This window comes from Salvelinus namaycush, chromosome 30, assembly GCF_016432855.1.
Source record: "Salvelinus namaycush isolate Seneca chromosome 30, SaNama_1.0, whole genome shotgun sequence".
Classification (NCBI taxonomy): domain Eukaryota; kingdom Metazoa; phylum Chordata; class Actinopteri; order Salmoniformes; family Salmonidae; genus Salvelinus; species Salvelinus namaycush.
The window spans coordinates 24,707,080-24,726,404 of NC_052336.1; the positions used below are offsets into that span (position 1 = coordinate 24,707,080).

The 19,325-nt window shown below is 45.9% G+C and overlaps 1 protein-coding gene across 1 annotated transcript in view; it reads right to left on the reverse strand.

Moving 5' to 3' along the window:
* LOC120024953 (T-cell immunomodulatory protein-like) overlaps positions 1-19,325 on the reverse strand; it is a 119,760-nt gene that overhangs the window by 82,852 nt on the left and 17,583 nt on the right. The window contains exons 7-9 of the mRNA XM_038969341.1: positions 16,245-16,303; positions 12,403-12,484; positions 7,553-7,647 (exon numbers count right to left, since the gene is read on the reverse strand). Coding sequence (XP_038825269.1) covers positions 7,553-7,647; positions 12,403-12,484; positions 16,245-16,303 — 236 coding nt within the window. The remainder of the gene's footprint in view (positions 1-7,552; positions 7,648-12,402; positions 12,485-16,244; positions 16,304-19,325) is intronic.

The following is a 19,325-nucleotide window of genomic DNA, read 5'->3' on the forward strand; positions in this document are numbered from 1 at the left end:
GGGTAGCGGTAATGGCTGCTAATATGGCTGTTCTCCCTCTCTGAATACATAAACACAGTCAACATATTGACAGACGGAGAAAAGAGCAGCAGGATGAGAGAAGAGAGAGTCGAGGTCATAAGAAAGTGTCTCGGAGGAAAGTCCTGTGTGAGATAGACCTCGGCAATGTATCAGTACCACATAGGCTCTGATGTATAACCCTGTTGATTTGGCACCGCTACAAGATAGGGCAGGGGAAGACGGTGTGATACGTACAGCTGCACCAGGAGGGAATGCGTTAGGGATGAGGGACGCGTGGGAGAGGCAAGTGGTTTGTCTGGACAGTGTGGGTGAAACAATTGTGAGTATGTGTAAGGTGTATGATCTATGTACAAATTGTGCAGGGTGCTGGGGGTTAAATGGCATCTCCATCTTAGGGCAATTGGCCAGAAAGCCCGTCATACAATCCCACCCAGGTGATTGAAGTCCCAGTGAGACGAGCTCAGACCCATGTCTTTAGCAAACCTGGGTGGGGAGTTAAAAAAATTGAGTGATGCGTCATTGGCTGCAGAGGTTGATTGGCCGCTGCCCTGTCACAGGGACTGCTGACAAAGATAACTTTAAATAAATGTGAAAGGTTATGGGTGTTTGGAAGAATGACAGGAAGTGAATGAGCTTAAATGACGACTTCCTTCAAGTGATATTAACATGACGGGTCATGACGAAGTTGAATGATCATTCAGCTTGCGTGTGATGAATACTGACTGGTTTTAATGAGTTTCATGATTGGCTAGGATTATCTAAATACAGTAGAAGTTATGACTGAAACAGCCATGTAAATAAGTCCTAATGATTTGTTTTGGCCAGGTTACATAGAAATGGTGTATTTGAGCTAATTAGTACGCGGTAACAAACGCTGCACCGTTAAATGAAACTGCTGAGCCCACGCACACACATCCAGTGTCTCACTTCTATAAGTGCTCCCGAAAGCACTCTGAAAGCACAACACATTTTTAGAGCTTAACTGCCACTTAGCAACAAACAAACAGAAACTATGCTAATGGTAACTTGGGATGAAGCTCACCTTGGACACAGCAGTGCACAGATAACCTTGTATCACTCAATTGTGCCACAAAATGGATTAAGCTGGGTCACTGGCGAGTGGATCCTCAACCGTTGAGTCTGATAATAAAAAGAGGAACTTCTCTGCATCTTGGCTAGGAGTGCTGCTTCACCGTCAGCTCTACTCACAGCTGGTCTACACCGGGGAGCAGAAGTCTATCATCAGCATTGTGCTGACTGGCACTTTACATGGTTCATTAGACCTCAACGCTTTCTACTGTACATGCAAATCCTCCCCATTGATTCATAGACATACTTATGAGAGGGGTGATGGAGAAAGAAACGCAGAGAGAGAACAAGCGATAGAGCGAGAGAGACAGAGAGCGAAGACTAAGAGTACGTTGACTAAAGGGATTTCAGACACTTTTTCAATGGAAGACATCCAGACAAAGTTTATAAATAACCGTAAGGAGCTGCCAGGCAGCCTGGGTGCCAGCTGGTCAGTCGTACTGTGAGGCAGTGGGTGACTCTAGGAGCTGAACAAACCCAAACCATCCCTACCAGGCTGGCAGCCAGCATACCAGACTAACATACTTTCCTGCATAACAATCCCACTAGATTGCTGAAGACGTATACAACACATCAGCACATCATATTCCAGGCCTGCGGCTTGATGAGTCCTGCTTTCTGTTTCCTTTCTAATGCCAATTTTAGGAGGGAGAGAGAAGAGATAGAGGAGAAGGAGGGGAAGAGAGGCAGAGGATGTGTTCAGAATACCAACAGGAGGACTGACTGAGCCTCCCAGTGGCAAGGCAGTCTGCTGAGCTGAAGCCTGCTGTAACTGTTCCAGAGCTGCCTACAGAGGCGTGACTGACTGGGGGGGAAACAGGGAGGGGTGGCGGGTTGCTGGTCCTGGATTTGACAGGAGAAGTGCGGCCATTGTCCCAGTGTCTTTACAGAGATCTCTCTCTGCCACTTTGCCATAGGTCTGATCCCTCCTGGAAGAGAAAGTAGATTTATGATGCATGTCGGAGGGAAGGGAGGGGCAGTGCTCCTCTGACGGATGGAGACAATCATCCTTCATTACGCCGCTGGATCATGGCTCCATCTCCATTCACATGCGTCAGTCTCTAGGCCTCCACTTCAGTGTCTCAGGTTTGTGCATAGACACACAGAGGAGCCAGTGCCTAGTCATACACGGTGTGTGTCCATCTTTCAGGTACCCACAAGCTAACATAGAAAAAAAAGACATGTTCTGGTCTTCAAGGTAAAGACCACTTCTTTGCATCGGGCCCATTTAAAAAGGCACATCACATGCTCTCGTCTGTACCGTGACTGACAGAGGAGCAGAGGAGAGGAGATGTGACGGTGGAGATGAGAGGAATTGTACATTTTTGCTGCAGGTGTTTGGAGGGGAGAGATCTAGGTCCGGTTTGATCTGACGGGATGTTATAAAAACACACATAAGGTATTCTCCTTGCATCTCCTGATCCTCACCGCTCCTGATTGGGTTGATCAGCCTGAGCAGAACGCAGAGGATCAACCCATAGCTTAATCAAGCAGGAACCAGAAAAGGCGAGGCAATCACTGTCATCCTAGACAACCAGCCTCTCAGTAATTAACTGACTCCGTTAGGGAATTTCCATTTATTTAAACATTTTGTTGCTATTATTATTATTATTATTTTTATTTCCTGGTCATTAGGGAAACACACCAACCATGTATTTGCCTTTGTATTGCCACTCAAGCAAAAACATAGTAATGTCCCCACAAACAGATACTTTTCCCATACACAGCATTAACAGCAGTTTGGGATGTTTCGAATTCATTTACTGACTAAAATCAGAAAATATTGTTTATGTCAGGCAGTGAGTGACTACCAGATACATCACAACGACTCAAAAAGGTGTGTTCTTCTGAACATCAGGCCGACTAGACATCCTCAATCGAGGCCAACACCCAAAGAGGAGCAAGAGACAGACCACCTTGTAAGAGATGTGGGTAAAGTAAACATTCCAAAGTAAAATAGGACCCGCAACACATTGAGTGCATGCTGATGGCATCAGTATTATTATTATTTTACAGCAGGTGCAGTGTGTGGAAGAGGAGATCATGCATGATTACCCAGGTAATATGAGTGGTACAGTCAGCGAGGCCTGCATTAATAGACTCATAAGGTCACAAAACCTTGAGATAATTTGAAGGTCAGGCAGAGAAGCAAAGCACATTTTAATAATGAGGTGAGCATGAAGCCTAACATACAACAGTATGTTATTTAAATGAAGTTGTTGAACACTACTTATGTGTGTGTAATCATTCAGAGGTCAACAAATTTTTCAATTTTTATATAGTGCCCTTAAACAACTCACTTAAATTCTGAAATTCATTGGATCAAAAAGTCAATGGATTATACATATATCACTGGAAGAGGTGACACGATAAATACACGACCTTATTAAATCTGAAAAATATGGCGTTTTCTCCTCCAATGTAATTCAAAATGTATGATGGTGAGAGGGAAGCGACAGGCATAACAAATGTAATTTGATCAATCCCAGAGAAATCTCAGCGCACAACGCAGCACACACACACTTCTCGTCGTCACATTGTTTACTAAATTCGAAAAAGGCTACAGTGTTAGCAGTTTCGCACTCCTATCGATTCACCACTGCGGGAACAACGGCTCATTAGGCCAAGAAATTAAAATTTCAGAAGCCACGGGGAACGGCAGACGAGGTGCCATTATATCCATAGAGAACACAGGCGTCGCCGCGGACAACATGATAAAAACATGCTTCTAATGAACGCCTGACTCTTTCACATTGGAAATTTGCCAGTGTATATTAAAGCGGTGGGGTGGAGAAAATGGCCATGTCCTGTTCCACTCTCATATGCATCAAGTGATGTGGGCTTTGGCTGGGATTCAACTCAACTGTCCGTTCCCACTCATGTCGTGAGTCTTCAGATGATTGACTGACCATCCAAATGGATCAAGAAGACGTAGGCTACCTAACATTGTATATACTGTACACACACTAGCACACACACACACACACTCGGCTCAACAAACTTTTCTATTCAGGACAGTGTTCCCATGCTGTAATGGTGCCAGCAGCACTGCAGAAGGCTGAGTAATAAATCAGGCATCAGGAACAAATATTATTTATCTTCCTCCCAAAAAGAAATACAAAGAAACAATCCGACCAGTTCCAGATACTGTCAAACCTAGGGACAAAGGTTTGGATATGCAGTACATGAAAATGAAATGAATAACAGTGTGGTGCTCTGGGCTGGGGAGGTGGAGCTGTACGGGCCAACCCATGTACCCCACCCTCCCTCCCCTACACATTGGAATTCCTTGCACATCCCTAAGCGCTTACTCATGCCTCCTCAGACAATCAGCCGTTTCCCTCTCCATGTTTTATGGATGGGCTTTCCTCCCGACACGCCGATTAAGGGACAATCAAATTCTAGGCCACCTCCCGGCCCACGGATCCCAGTCTCTGGAGGAAGGGCCGGCTATAGGTTCCATTAACATGTCTGGATCCTGTCGGAGGGGGGACACGTGACTCCTCCCCCGACCACGGACACAGAGGGCTGGGTGAAATCAAACCTAGTGGCTTGCGAAAGTATCCCCCCTTTGCATTTTTCCTATTTTGTTGCCTTACAACCTGGAATTAAAATAGATTTTTTGGGGGTTTGTATCATTTGATTTACACAACATGCCTACCACTTTGAAGATGTAAAATATTTTTTATTGTGAAACAAATAAGAAATGACACAAAAAAACTTTACTTGAGCGTGCATAACTATTCACCCCCCTAAAGTCAATACTTTGTAGAGCCACCGTTTGCAGCAATTACAGCTGCAAGTCTCTTGGGGTATGTCTCTATAAGCTTGACACATATAGCCACTGGGATTTCTGCCCATTCTTCAAGGCAAAACTGCTCCAGCTCCTTCAAGTTGGATGGGTTCCGCTGGTGTACAGCAATCTTTAAGTCATACCATGGATTCTCAACTGGATTGAGGTCTGGGCTTTGATGAGGCCATTCCAAGACATTTAAATGTTTCCCCTTAAACCACTCGAATGTTGCTTTGGCAGTATGCTTAGGGTCATTGTCCTACTGGAAGGTGAACCTCCGACCCAGTCTCAAATCTTTGGAAGACTGAAACAGGTTTCCCTCAAGAATTTCCCTATATTTAGTGCCATTCATCATTCCTTCAATTCTGACCAGTTTCCCAGTCCCTGCCGATGGAAAAACATCCCCACAGCATGATGCTGCTACCACCATGCTTCACTGTGGGGATGCGGATCCTCGGGGTGATGAGGATCCTCGGGGTAATGATGTGTTGGGTTTGCGCCAGACATGTTTTCCTTGATGGCCAAAAAGCTACATTTTAGTCTCATCTGATCAGAGTACCTTCTTCCATATGTTTGGGGAGTCTCCCACATGCCTTTTGGCAAACACCAAACATGTTTGCTTATTTTTTTCTTTAAGCAATGCCGTTTTTCTGGCCACTCTTCCGTAAAGCCCAGCTCTGTGAAGTGTACGGCTTCAATTTGTCCTATGGACAGATACTCTAATCTCCGCTGTGGAGCTTTGCAGCTCCTTCAGGGTTATCTTTGGTCTCTTTGTTGCCTCTCTGATTAATGCCCTCCTTGCCTGGTCCGTGAGTTTTGGTGGGCGGCCCTCTCTTGGCAGGTTTGCTGTGGTGCCATATTCTTTCCATTTTTTAATAATGAATTTAAATGGTGCTCTGTGGGATGTTCAAAGTTTTGAATATTTTTTTATAACCCAACCCCGATCTGTACTTCTCCACAACTTTGTCCCTGACCTGTTTGGAGTTCCTTGTTCCTCATGGTGCCGCTTGCTTGGTGGTGCCCCTTGCTTGATGGTGTTGCAGACTTGGGGCCATGTGACAGATCACGTGACACTTAGTTAAATAAAGCCCACCTGTGTGCAATATAATTATGTGACTTCTGAAGGTAATTGGTTGCACCAGATCTTATTTAGGGGATCATAGCAAAGGGGGTGAAGACATATGCACGCACCACTTTTACTTTTTTATTTGTAGAATTTTTTTGAAACAAGTCATTTTTTTCATTTCACTTCACCAATTTGGACTATTCTGTGTATGTCCATTACATGAAATCCAAATGAAAATCAATTTAAATTACAGGTTGTAATGCAACAAAATAGGAAAAACGCCAAGGGGGATGAATACTTTGCAAGGCACTGTACACTCAAAAGAGATACTAATACTTCATGGATATGGGGTGGATTGGTATAGGTCTGGATGGATATGGTAGGTAGATGTATGGAGTTCCAGCTATTGGAGAAAATAGCCTATCCCTTCTCATGCAGCAATTCAATGAGACCCAGTGTGCTGTGCTCATATTCAGAGGGCGTGTACACATACAGTGTGAGTGAATATAATGGACGACCTCTGTAAACAGTCTAATGAGTGTGAAGCTACATGTTTACGCTGTCAATGAGCAGCGGATTAGCGTGATAGGAAAAACACACAGCGAGATCAAATGGCCTCAATCAGTGTGGGAGGGGAAAGCGGGGGGAGCCATGTTCCTGCACACACAGACACGTCTCGACAGAAGCATACACACCTGCAGGAACGTACCGGAACGCGTACCTACACAGACAAAGATCCCAGACACTGATTGAACAGAGCATCTCCTCCTACCAAGCTTCTAATCCAATCATGTCTCGTAGCCTGAGGTCAGAGGGAACTACACAGGCTAGCTGAGAAAAAACGAGCAGGAACTCAGTGGTGAGAGAGAAAAAAAGAGAGAGAGAAGAAGAAAAAAAAAGTGCGAGAGAGATACAGTATATATAGAAAGTGGGGGAGAAGATAGAGTGAGTAAAGGTAGAAGTAGCTAGCTAGAGGATCGCTAATGGAATCACCTACGGAAAACTTTTCCATTCTCCTCATCAATGACAGCGAACAACTGCACAGTATGACAACCAAACAAAAGCCAACATGTGTTCTGCCATCTTTCTCCTTTCCTTCTCCCTCAGTCTCCCCCTGCTCAAATCATAATTGTCTGTGACAGGCACACAAAAGCAGACGTGTGTGGGGGAAAATGTGAAAGCCGTGCTGACTGTTATCTTCTCTGCAAGACTCTCATTAGTCTCGGAGTGGCTATGAACCCATTTTCTCTATTGTTGTCCTGCCACTTATGAGTGTGTGCTGTCGATCTCCTGGATGAGGGGGGTAGTTATGGGGGAGAGTGGTTCTGAGACTAAGAGATGGGAGTCAGACAGAGGTGAAGAGGTGGGGGTGATGCGGGTATTGGCTGTGTCACTCAGCAGCTCTTCTAAAGGACCCCTGGTGTTTACAACATAACCAAGATGCTCATGTCTGAAAGAAGAAAAGAAAAAAAACTGACACTCAAAATGGCAGCCTGTGAAGGACGAAGGCAGGGCTAGTTTAGTTGAAGGATGGAGCAGGATTCGAGGTCTCTCGTCAGGTTTCAATGGGGGGAGCACTGTACCTCAGGTTCCCCGGGCTTAGAAAGGTAGATGGCACTCCTGTGGCATGCATCGTCCAGACACACTGGGAGAAGGTGGTCCTGGAACCCATCTCCATCTGGGAGAAAAAGAGAAAGACATGAATAAAACAAGGAGCAACAAAAAAGCAGGATGATGGGGAAGACTGAGATGAACAGAGACAGAACAGCGGAGGTAAGAGTAAAAACATTTCATCATGGCATTGAGGAAAGAGAGAGAGAGACAGGTAGGTAGGGAGGGAGGGAGATGAGAGATGGGAGTGAGGTAAAAGGTGAATGATGGAGACTAAAACAGTAGTTTCACAAATCGGAGCGAGCTTGCCAGTCGTTTTTCTGTGTTATCATCCACTGATGTTTACTGTCAGACCAGTAGGATGGCACTGGCTTCCACTAATGAAGCACATTATTATTCAGACAGAGAGTGGGAGAAGGAAAAGACACAGAGAGAGGGAGAGGCAAATGGAGAGATAGGAGGAGGAGAAGAAAGAGAGAGAGAGGGAAACCGCAGTGCCTGGTGAAGCTCTGATGCAGGGTGACAACCCCATTGGCATTCATAGGATACAACACAGGACCAATAACAATGTAAATCAGAGGCCGGGCCTGCGGAGAAACCCAGAGATTACACACTCTCCACACTTCCTGTATTCCCCTGGCCCAGGGAACCAGCCTGCAGGCAGACACATTACAACACCCCAGTCTGTAATCTGATCTGGACCCTGTCATGCAACCAGACTTGGGAAGGGCTAAGGAGGCTCTCTCTGTGTGTGTCAATGTGAAAAGTTAGACACATTTTATTTGCGTGTGTGTGTTGGTGCGGCCGATTTAAAGAGGAAACAATGTACGAGGTGTTATCCTTGAGGACGACCATGAAGAAGTATTTCAGAATTCCTTACCGTGACAATGCAAAAGCTGAGAATAACGTGTGTCACTAGTTTGCCTCTCTAACACTGCTCTCAAAAAAAAGAGGCAGAGAAGTGTACCTCGACAACGTCAGAGAAATATCACACCAGAGATGAACAAAAAAATAAATACTGCCTGGGAGAGAGGGGGGACCATCAAAAATACCCCATTCATATTTCAAAAGCATTACCTGAGAAGACTCTCTGCACACGGACCACTGTAGTTCTACAAAGCTGTCACAGTTCTACAGAGCTGTCACTGTTAAGACACTAACGGAGGAGAGGAAATCCTCCGCGGAGCGCGCAGCAAAAAAACGTCGTCACCTCAGATGTACGCTAGTACGGTCGCTCGGGAGAAAAACCAGAACACAAATTGTCACGTCGTCGACGTAACTCCTCCACCTGCATTAACAGTCAACTCCTCCTGTGGTCCTCAGCTGTGCAGTCTCCATCAATGACTTACGCATCGGGAGCTGTCGCTTTGAGAAATGCAATTACGGTTATGATAAGGCGGACGGAATGTTTTGTCTGGCGTATGTTGTGCACGCATTAAGACTACGGTGGCATGGCTATATTGTGACGGAAGCGTTGCACCAGCGGATGCAGCCGTTAAACTGTGGTTTACTTCAACAGACATTCTCGTGGAGTCATTCTAATGCGCGTGTCAAACTCATTCCACGGAGGGCAGAGCGTCTGCGGGTTTTCCCTCAAACCTTGTACTTGATTGCTGAATTAAGGTCAATAATTAGTAAGGAACTCCCCTTCACCCGGTTGTCTAGGTCTTAACTGAAAGGAGAAAAAAACTAAAACCTGCAGGCCCTCCATGGAATGAGTTTGACAAGCCTGACTAAAGTCTTTGGAAGAAAGTCTAACCTTAGTTGGTAACACTGAAAAACCACACAATGAATGTGTGCGTGTGGATGTAAAATGGAAACAGCCCATCATTACATTACATTTCTCACCATTTGAAAGCGTCTAGATTCATGTTATGGATGAATTGTTGATGATGTAGTGAGTAAGGCGATAGAGATGATGTGTGTGTGTTGGAGAAGCGGTTTAGGAGGAAGGTCTCTCCTGTATCCGCGATCTATCACTGAGGTGTATGCGGAAATTGAAAGCTTGGAGTGTGATCAGAATAACTCCCACTCCGATATCAAGCAGACGCGTCACGCTCCTTGCTTTCCTATCTCCCTCTTTCTATTCCTCCCTCTCCCAGCTCCATCTCCCTCTTTCTATTCCTCCCTCTCCCAGCTCCATCTCCCTCTCTCTATTCCTCCCTCTCCCAGCTCCATCTCCCTCTCTCTATTCCTCCCTCTCCCAGCTCCATCTCCCTCTCTCTATTCTTCCCTCTCCCAGCTCCATCTCCCTCTCTCTATTCCTCCCTCATCTCCCTCTCTCTATTCCTCCCTCTCCCAGCTCCATCTCCCTCTCTCTATTCCTCCCTCTCCCAGCTCCATCTCCCTCTCCCAGCTCCATCTCCCTCTCTCTATTCCTCCCTCTCCCAGCTCCATCTCCCTCTCTCTATTCCTCCCTCGCCCAGCTCCATCTCCCTCTCTCTATACCTCCCTCGCCCAGCTCCATCTCCCTCTCTCTATTCCTCCCTCTCCCAGCTCCATCTCCCTCTCTCTATTCCTCCCTCTCCCAGCTCCATCTCCCTCTCTCTATTCCTCCCTCTCCCAGCTCCATCTCCCTCTCTCTATTCCTCCCTCTCCCAGCTCCATCTCCCTCTCTCTATTCCTCCCTCTCCCAGCTCCATCTCCCTCTCTCTATTCCTCCCTCTCCCAGCTCCATCTCCCTCTCTCTATTCCTCCCTCTCCCAGCTCCATTCCTCCATCTCCCTCTCTATTCCTCCATCTCCCAGCTCCCTCTCTCTATTCCTCCCTCTGTCTATTCCCCCCTCTCCAAGCTCCATCTCCCTCTCTCTCTCTATCCCCCCCCCTCTCCCAGCTCTATCTCCCTCTCTCTATTCCTCCCTCTCCCAGCTCCATCTCCCTCTGCCTATTCCCCCCTCTCCTAGCTCCCTCTGTCTATTCCCCCCTCTCCCAGCTCCATCTCCCTCTCTCTATTCCTCCCTCTGTCTATTCTCCCCTCTCCCAGCTCCATCTCCCTCTCTCTATTACTCCCTCTGTCTATTCCCCCTTCTCCCAGCTCCATCTCCCTCTCTCTATTACTCCCTCTGTCTATTCCCCCTTCTCCCAGCTCCATCTCCCTCTCTCTATTCCTCCCTCTGTCTATTCTCCCCTCTCCCAGCTCCATCTCCCTCTTTCTATTACTCCCTCTGTCTATTCCTCCCTCTCCCAGCTCCATCTCCCTCTCTCTATAACTCCCTCTCCCAGCTCCATCTCCCTCTTTCTATTACTCCCTCTGTCTATTCCTCCCTCTCCCAGCTCCATCTCCCTCTCTCTATTCCTCCCTCTCCCAGCTCCCTCTCTCTATTCCTCCCTCTCCCAGCTCCATCTCCCTCTCTCTATTACTCCCTCTGTCTATTCTCCCCTCTCCCAGCTCCATCTCCCCCTGTCTGTGTTCTATCTGCACACATCCAGCTTTTCTGTGCTGCTTTTTTCTTTTTATTTCTCGCACATTGAAATCATTTGACCCTTTTGAAGAGCCCAGTCTCCTTCTCGTTCATTCCTCTCCTGGAGGTCATGTCCCCCCCCATCTCCACAGAACAGGTGCTCTGAATCCAATATATATTTTTTAAATTAGGCACCAAAAGCTCTTGGTCGACTCAGGGAACAAAAGTGAAATCAAGGACAACGTGCTTTGAAGATCAGTGCAATTAAGCTCTTTAAACTCGTTGCAGGTGTTACAGGCGTGTGCTGGCTTATGCCCCGGTTCTCCTGCCTGCCTGGCATGATGCAGTGACAAGGGCCAAGAGCAAGCAAGTGTAGAAAAGGATGGAAAATATAATGAATTCCGAGGGGTTAATAGAAGTTAACGAGAGGGCAACACGGAGTAATTGGGAGCTCCAACATCAGAGCCAACACTCATTGTGTTTCATACTATGAATGGTCAGTCCGTCTTCAATCATTAGTCATCCATTTTCCATTTAAAACAGCATCACCTACACATGTGCACAGCTGATCAAAACAGTGACGCGTCACATAAACAAACGGGGGCAAAAGCAAAGATTCCCGTCAATCCTTATTGACCTCCAGAGCCTAAAAGTGTAACAGCGTTGACAAGATATATCCCTCTGAATCTTTAAGGAAAGTCTTTGAGCATCCTCCTCTTAACCTTCCTAACCATGGCAACAGCTTGAAGTGACATTTCCATAGTGATAAAGTGAAAAGATGATTAAAGAAAAAGTTTGCTCAGATAAGCTTGAGATTTGAACAAAAAGGCCAAGTCAGTCAGAAATAAAGAATTAAATACACACAGAAAACCACATAGGTAATTTCCCTTGGTATTTCCCTGGGCTCAAGAAACATTTGCATTTTTGGGATGAGGAAATTTGTACTCTAAATATTTCATGTCACCCCTGACTTAAAATATTGATCTTGGCAATGATGTGTATCTACGTATTTGTGTGTGTGTTTCATCCAGTCAAAATATAACAAATAGTTTACTTAGAGTGGATATGCTGCTTTATGATATGGAATTGATTAGAACCCTGTGGCCCATCTAGAAATACAATGTGATTTTGGACCTACTTCAACTTTAAGATTACAACTCATCTACTGGGACTGAGTTTTTACAATGAGTAAAGCTGAGACATTCTAACAAGATAGGATGTTGGGAAACTCTGTGCTCTCTCTGTCTGGGAAATGCTATTAGATCAGAGCTGTTTGAAAATGTCATCCCGAAAGAGCACAGACAGTTACATTTAGGGGCCTTTGAAGACAGACACCAACAATTCCTGATACTGCGAAAGAGCAATGATGGAACTGGGAGTTTAAAAGACCGAATGAGAAAACACGGAATGAGAAAACTCACTAAAGTCGACAAAAGAAGACTGGCCAACTTTCTTGACATTTTCTGGTATACTTCTGTGCTGGGTTTTGGTGAAGTTCCCATCCTGAAAAAAAAGGAATGTTCAAATTACAACGTAGATACAGTTGGCTACTGTACATTTCAAAACTGAATGATGGACAGAGTGAAAGGACAAATGGCCTGGTACTTTGACCATCCATTAGTAAGGGGCTGCTTTAATTGTGTGAGCAGGCAGAGTGGGTGACGGGACACGGGGGGGTAACAGGGGACACGGGGGTGACGGGACACGGGGGGTTACAGTGGAACAGTAGCAAAGCGAATAACATGGCTGTGCTTTGAGATTCAAGCTGGAATAGTCTCTCTATACAAAAGGTTTCTCTTTACTGTATATAAATATGGCAGGAGTATCAGCGCGTGTGTGTTCTTACTAGACTCTGGGCTCTTGACCCACACAGTGACATTCATTAACACAGAGCTCTCAGCAGACCCTGACACAAGGCCCCAGGAACACTCTCCTGTTACCATGTAGAAGACCCTCTGGCCTTTACACTCCAGCCAGAGGGAACACGCTGCACCCAAGAAACCATGCAGCGAGCTACATATAGAAACACACTAGCGGGCTGGGATACACACGGCTCAGTCGTAGGTTCTGCCGGCTTCTTTCAACCCAACCATATGGCCCGTTGCCTTAGAATGTGAGGTCCCAAAAAGATAACGTCAAATACTTTTTCTAAAACAGGAGTTGCTTTAGTTTTGATACAATAACGTGAACGCAGCAGGACTTCCCTCCCTGCTCCGTGACTCTACATGATGTGGCATAATGAATCGTGTATTTGGTACAAAAACAGAAAAGGGGGAGATATTGGGGGGCTGTAAAACTCTTCCGCTCTCCTTATCTCCTTCTCCCTTCTGGAGCAGCAGATGAGAACCCGGCCCGGTAGGAAAGAGGAGGCCTACCGAGCAACCCATTACTGATTTATGGCATCTGGGAATATTTTCAGAGAGAAGCATCCCGTTCGTTCACTATTCTTCCTTTCTGCTTATTTATTACCTGGCAGTCAGACAAAAAAGTAGGCAGCTTTTCAGACTGAGCGAGCATGTGAGTGTCTCCTGCCTGCCCATCACACCTCTCTCTCTCTCTCTCTCTCTCTCTCTCTCTCTCTCTCTCTCTCTCTCTCTCTCTCTCTCTCTCTCTCTCTCTCTCTCTCTCTCTCTCTCTCTCTCTCTCTCTCTCTCTCTCTCTCTCTCTCTCTCTCTCTCTCTCTCTCTCTCTCTCTCTCTCTCTCTCTCTCTCTCTCTCTCTCTCTCTCTCTCTCTCTCTCTCTCTCTCTCTCTCTCTCTCTCTCTCTCTCTCTCTCTCTCTCTCTCTCTCTCTCTCTCTCTCTCTCTCTCTCTCTCTCTGCTACGGCATGGCAGGATGCACCGCTGTGTGGCTCTGCTGATTTGGGTCTGTGTTATGTTACACGGTGATCATCTGATTGAGTCTGGGGTTGACTCATGGAGCACCGATGATGGTGTGTTTAGAGAACACAGACACCTGGATGGTTAAATCTGTTCGGAACACACGGAGATGCTCTGACTGAGTGTGTTTTGATTGAGTGTGTCCATGTGCGTATGTGTGTGTGACTAACTCGTGGATTGCGGGCGTGCTTTAAAAACAAGAAGATTGAGTTGTGGGGGCATCCCGAGTGGCGCAGCTGTCTAAGGCACTGCATCGCAGTGCTAGAGGCGTCACTACAGACCCGGGTTTTTTCCCGGGCTGTGTCACAACCGGCCGTGTTCGGGAGTCCCATAGGGCGGCGCACAAATGGCCCGGCGTCGTCCAGGTTAGGGGAGGGTTTGGCCGGAGGGGCTTTACTTGGCTCAACACGCTCTAGCGACTCCTTGTGGCGGGCCGGGCACCTGCAGGCTGACCTCAGTTGTCAGTTGAACGGTGTTTCCTCCGACACATTGGTGCGGCAGGCTTCTGGGTTTCGCAGGTCATGTTTTGGAGGACGGGTGACTCGACCTTCACATCCCGAGCCCGTTGGGGAGTTGCAGCGATGAGACAAGATCGTAATTGGGGAGAAAAAGGGAGTAAAATACCAACAAAATCCCCCCCCCCCAAAAAAACTAATAATATGATGCAGTCAGTGTTAACCATCTCTAGAGTATAGTAGGGGAGATCTAAATCTTTGTGATTGACTGGTGGTGGCCTACTGATTGAGCATTTGAGGCACGGAAGCCGTTCCTGATTAAATCTGTCGTGTCGCCTTTCTGATTGAGTGAGGAGCGCTGATTGAAGTGTGAAGAGCCGCAGACTACGGCAGCAGGTTCACGTTTACACAGTGCATTTGGCGTGTCTCTCATGCAACGACGCGCTTTTCGAATCCACTTTACTGCGACTACTGAGAAAACGTATCAAACAGCTAATGCGTTCCCTGCATGTTTGTTTAGCAGGAACGGCTCCTTCAGCTGGTGAATTGACAGATCATATCAGGTATTAAAGTAAAGGGGTTGCCCATGGCTTGGTATTAGCCAATGAAAAGCGTTCCCTCTGCCTTTCCATTCTCCACAAACAAAAGGCTGTTCTTGCGTAATCAGAGAGAAGAGCAGAAGGATGCCCGGGGAGTCTTCGGAAAGAAAGTCATTAAAATGAAGTGTTGAAATGGGCGAAAGCACTGGCCTGTGACCTGCAACTGTTAAACGAAAGACCGCCCAGTAAAGGCAGCAGCCAGGAATCACTGGGGTCTTACACAGAGGAAACCAGGAAATGAGTCTCTGGTGTGTGTCTGTCACAGGGTGTGTGTGTGCGCGCGTGTGTTACGTCTGTGAATTAAATATTGGAAACACTTCAATAACTCTGTTGCCACCAATCACTGGTGCATTCCACCATCAACCCCAAAAGCAAACCCCTCGTCCTCCCAAAATACGTTCTAGAAACAAAAAGAACACCACCAACAGGAACGGGTAAACCGGCTGGATGAATCAGACGAGATGAAGGATTTGGTGAACACACCTCTGCTTTTAATCACCCAACCCAATTATCCCCTGCTGGACTGTCTGTCTTTGGCTGATGTACTGTGCAGTGTCCCTACAGGCTGAGGTAAAGCAGCACGGCCCGGGGAACACAGGGGAGATTACCTCCATAAAAATAGATTATTAAAGCACTGTCAGAAAGGTTCCCTCCAGCTCAAGACAGACCAGTTGCAGCATTGGAGAGGTCAAACTCAGCAGGAGGTGAACAGGGTCCATCTACAATACTGCACCAAAGAAACTCTCTCTTTTTCTCCCCTATCCCACCGTTTTCATCCATTTTGCCCTCCTTCTTATCCCTCCCTCGGTCACATTTTTCATATCCCTGCAACCTCAACCCTTCCCTCCTCCTCTCATCTTCTTCTTCTTCTTCACAAAAGGCGGGTGCCCTGCCTGTGCTTCGTGAGCCTCTGCATCCTGAATTTTAAATACCCTAAAAAACCTGAACTGACTGTACCAGTGCACTTGCAGAATGCAAACTACCACAACAGTGGAAGCACCGAATAAAATCTACCAAAAAGAAAGTCTCTCTGAAATGACTGTGCTGTGAGAGAAACAACTACATTTACATGTTGTCATTTAGCAGACGCTCTTATCCCAAGCGATTTACAGGAGCAATTAGGATTATGTGCCTTGCTCAAGGGCACACCGGCAGATTTTTCGCATAGTCTGCTTGGGGATTCGAACCAGCGACCTTTTGGTTACTGGCCCAATGCTCTTAACCACCAGGCTTCCTGCTGCCCCAACTAAACTCTACCCATGTTTTCACTGACTGTAGATTGTCATTGTACACTGAGTCAACATAAAAGAGAAATGTGATTGTGTCGTACCTTATTAATCCACGTCTCGAAGCCCAGACCATTGCCAACTTGGGTTGTGAGGAACAAATCTGAAAATAGAATGAGAGAAAATATGTTATTATTCACTGGGAGCCATTTCTCCAGTAGAACCAAAGAAAACCAGAGACAAATGGAACCGTCTGAGGCCTACAGTGACTTTCGCAGAGGTGTAAGATAGAGAACAGAAGCCAACAGTATAGAAACAGAAGCTATAGCAACCCTTGACTGTGCAGTAAAAAAAAAATTACGTTGATTTTGCTTGTGGAGCCGAAACGGCTGATGGGAGCAGGAGCCTATCTCCTGTTTCTGTAGAGTGAGTCAGCTTGATGTACAAGTACACCCCCTGGACAGGATGCTAGTCTATCGCAGGGCCTTACCTCCAATATATCGCATTAATGCTGAGTGCCAAGCAGAGATGGATCGGGTGCCATTTTTACAGTATGTGGTATGACTCAGCCGGGGATCTAACTTCCAATCTCAGGGCGGACACAAACTAACCACAAGGACACTGAATTAGTAGGTTTGTTCATCATATTCATCACATCTCCTGCATTGTACTGTCCAATCACACGTCAGTTCACAGTGTGAGACTGGTAGGCCCTATGGCCAGAGAGAGAGATAAGATGGCGAATAGTAAAAACAGATGAACAGTGTTTTCTTTTCAGTACCAGTCAACAGTTTGGACACACCTACTCATTCAAGGGTTTTTCTTTATTTTTTACATTGTAGAATAATAGTGAAGGTATCAAAACTATGAAATAACACATACTGAAGTGTTAAGCAAATATAAATATAGATTTGATTACAGCTTTGCACATTTGGCATGCCCTCAACCAGATTCATGAGGTAGTCACCTGGAATGCATTTCAATTAACAGGTGTGCCTTGTTAATAGTACATTTGTAGAATTTCTTTCCTTCTTAATACGTTTGAGCCAATCAGTTGTGTTGTGACAAGGTGGGGGGGTATACAGAAGATAGCCCTATTTGGTAAAAGACCAAGAACAAGTCCATATTATGGCAAGAACAGCTCAAATAAGCGAAGAGAAACGACAGTCAATCATTACTTTAAGACATGAAGGTCAGTCAATGAGGAACATTTCAAGAACTTTGAACGTTTCTTCAAGTGCAGTCGCAAAAACCATCAAGCCCTATGATGAAACTAGCTCTCATAAGACCCAGGGTTACCTCTGCTGCAGAGAATAAGTTTATTAGAGTTACCAGCCTCAGAAATTGCAGCCCAAATAAATGCTTCATAGAGTTCAAGTAACAGACACATCTCAACATCAGCTGTTCAGAGGAGACTGTGTGAATCAGGCCTTCATGGTCAAATTGCTGCAAAGAAACCACTACTAAAGGACACCAATAAGAAGAGACTTGCTTGGGACAAGAAACACAAGCAATGGACATGAGACCGGTAGAAATCTGTCCTTTGAGATTTTAGGTTTCCTGGCGGCCATGTCTTTATGAGCCGCAGAGTAGGTGAACGGATGATCTCTGCATGTGTGGTTCCCACCGTGAAGCATGGAGAAGGAGGTGTGATGGTGTGGGGGGGCTTGGCTGGTGACACTGTCTGTGATTTATTTAGAATTCAAGGCTCACTTAACAAGCATGGCTACCACAGCATTCTGCAGCAATACGTCATGCCATCTGTTTTGCGCTTAGTGGGACTATAATTTGTTTTTCAACAGGACAATGACCTAACACACCTCCAGGCTGTGTAAGGGCTATTTGACCAAGGAGAGTGATGGAGTGCTGCATCAGATGCCCTGGCCTCCACAATCTCCCGACCTCAACCCAATTGAGATGGGTTGGGATGAGTTGGACCCCAGAGGGAAGGAAAAGCTGTCAACAAGTGCTCGGCATATGTGGGAACTCCTTCAAGACTGTTGGAAAAACATTCCAGGTGAAGCTGGTTGAGAAAATGCCAAGAGTGTGCAAAGCTGTCAAGGCAAAGGATGGCTACTTTGAAGAATCTAATATAGCTAAAATATATTTTGATTTGTTTAACACTTTTTTGTTTACTACATGAATCCATATGTGTTATTTCATAGTTTTTATGTCTTCACTATAATTCTACAATGTAGAAAATAGTCAAGATAAAGAAAAACCCTTGAATGAGTTGGTGTGTCCAAACTTTTGACAGGTACTGTACGTATTTCAGTGCTTTTTCTTTTTACTTCCGTTCCGCAGCAATTATTCTTAATTTTTTTTCTCTCAATTTAATTCTAAATGGCGTTGCACTTTTAGAAGCAACCTCCAGTCTGCAGAAAAGCTAATTGTACATGAACTAATGGTAGTGATGAGCCCTTGGGCTCTGTGTGGGCTCCCTGTTTAGCTCAGGGCTGGGGGAACTCAGCAGCAACACTAAGAAAGAAGGAAAAGGGATGGAATAACTTAGCTGGGATCCCTATCTCTACAGTTATTAATTAATCTATTGTGAGACATCACATGCAAGACAGAATACTAAATTAAACTTCTCAACGCGTCTTCTAACATTACCAGGGTGGCAGAAAAAAATGCCTGCAGGGTCCAATGTGTCTTCTCCCTATAGAAATATGCTCGTCATAATAAGTGAAAAGCACTTATGTTCTGTGCACTGTAAAAGACAGCATGATAATTCGGATGGTGCCTTCCAATTCCAATGAGATATTAAACTGATTTTTGGAGTAGAGCGCTGTCCTTTTCTCTTAAGTCGACATTCCTATTCCACTCGTGCAGTGTCTGCTTCATACCGCCCATGGAAATCCAACATCGAACTGTGATAAGCCTAAGTGTGGCAAAATGGAAGGCACACAAAGAAAACTCCACACACCACATGGTCCTTTAAAATCTGCCATCATGCAGGCCGATGCCCTTTTCATGGAAGGGAGCGATAATCTCATCCACAGAGAGGCTGCTTTGATCAATGGTCCCACTGTGGGCAGCAGATACAGAGGGGAGTGGGGTGGAGAGGTTATCCATACAGATAGATAGAGACCTTTGGAGACAGGCACTACTATACATTTCACAGTGTGTTGCTGAGGCAACCGCAGAGTTTAGCTGCATTCTCACTTTCCATGAGTCTCTCTCTC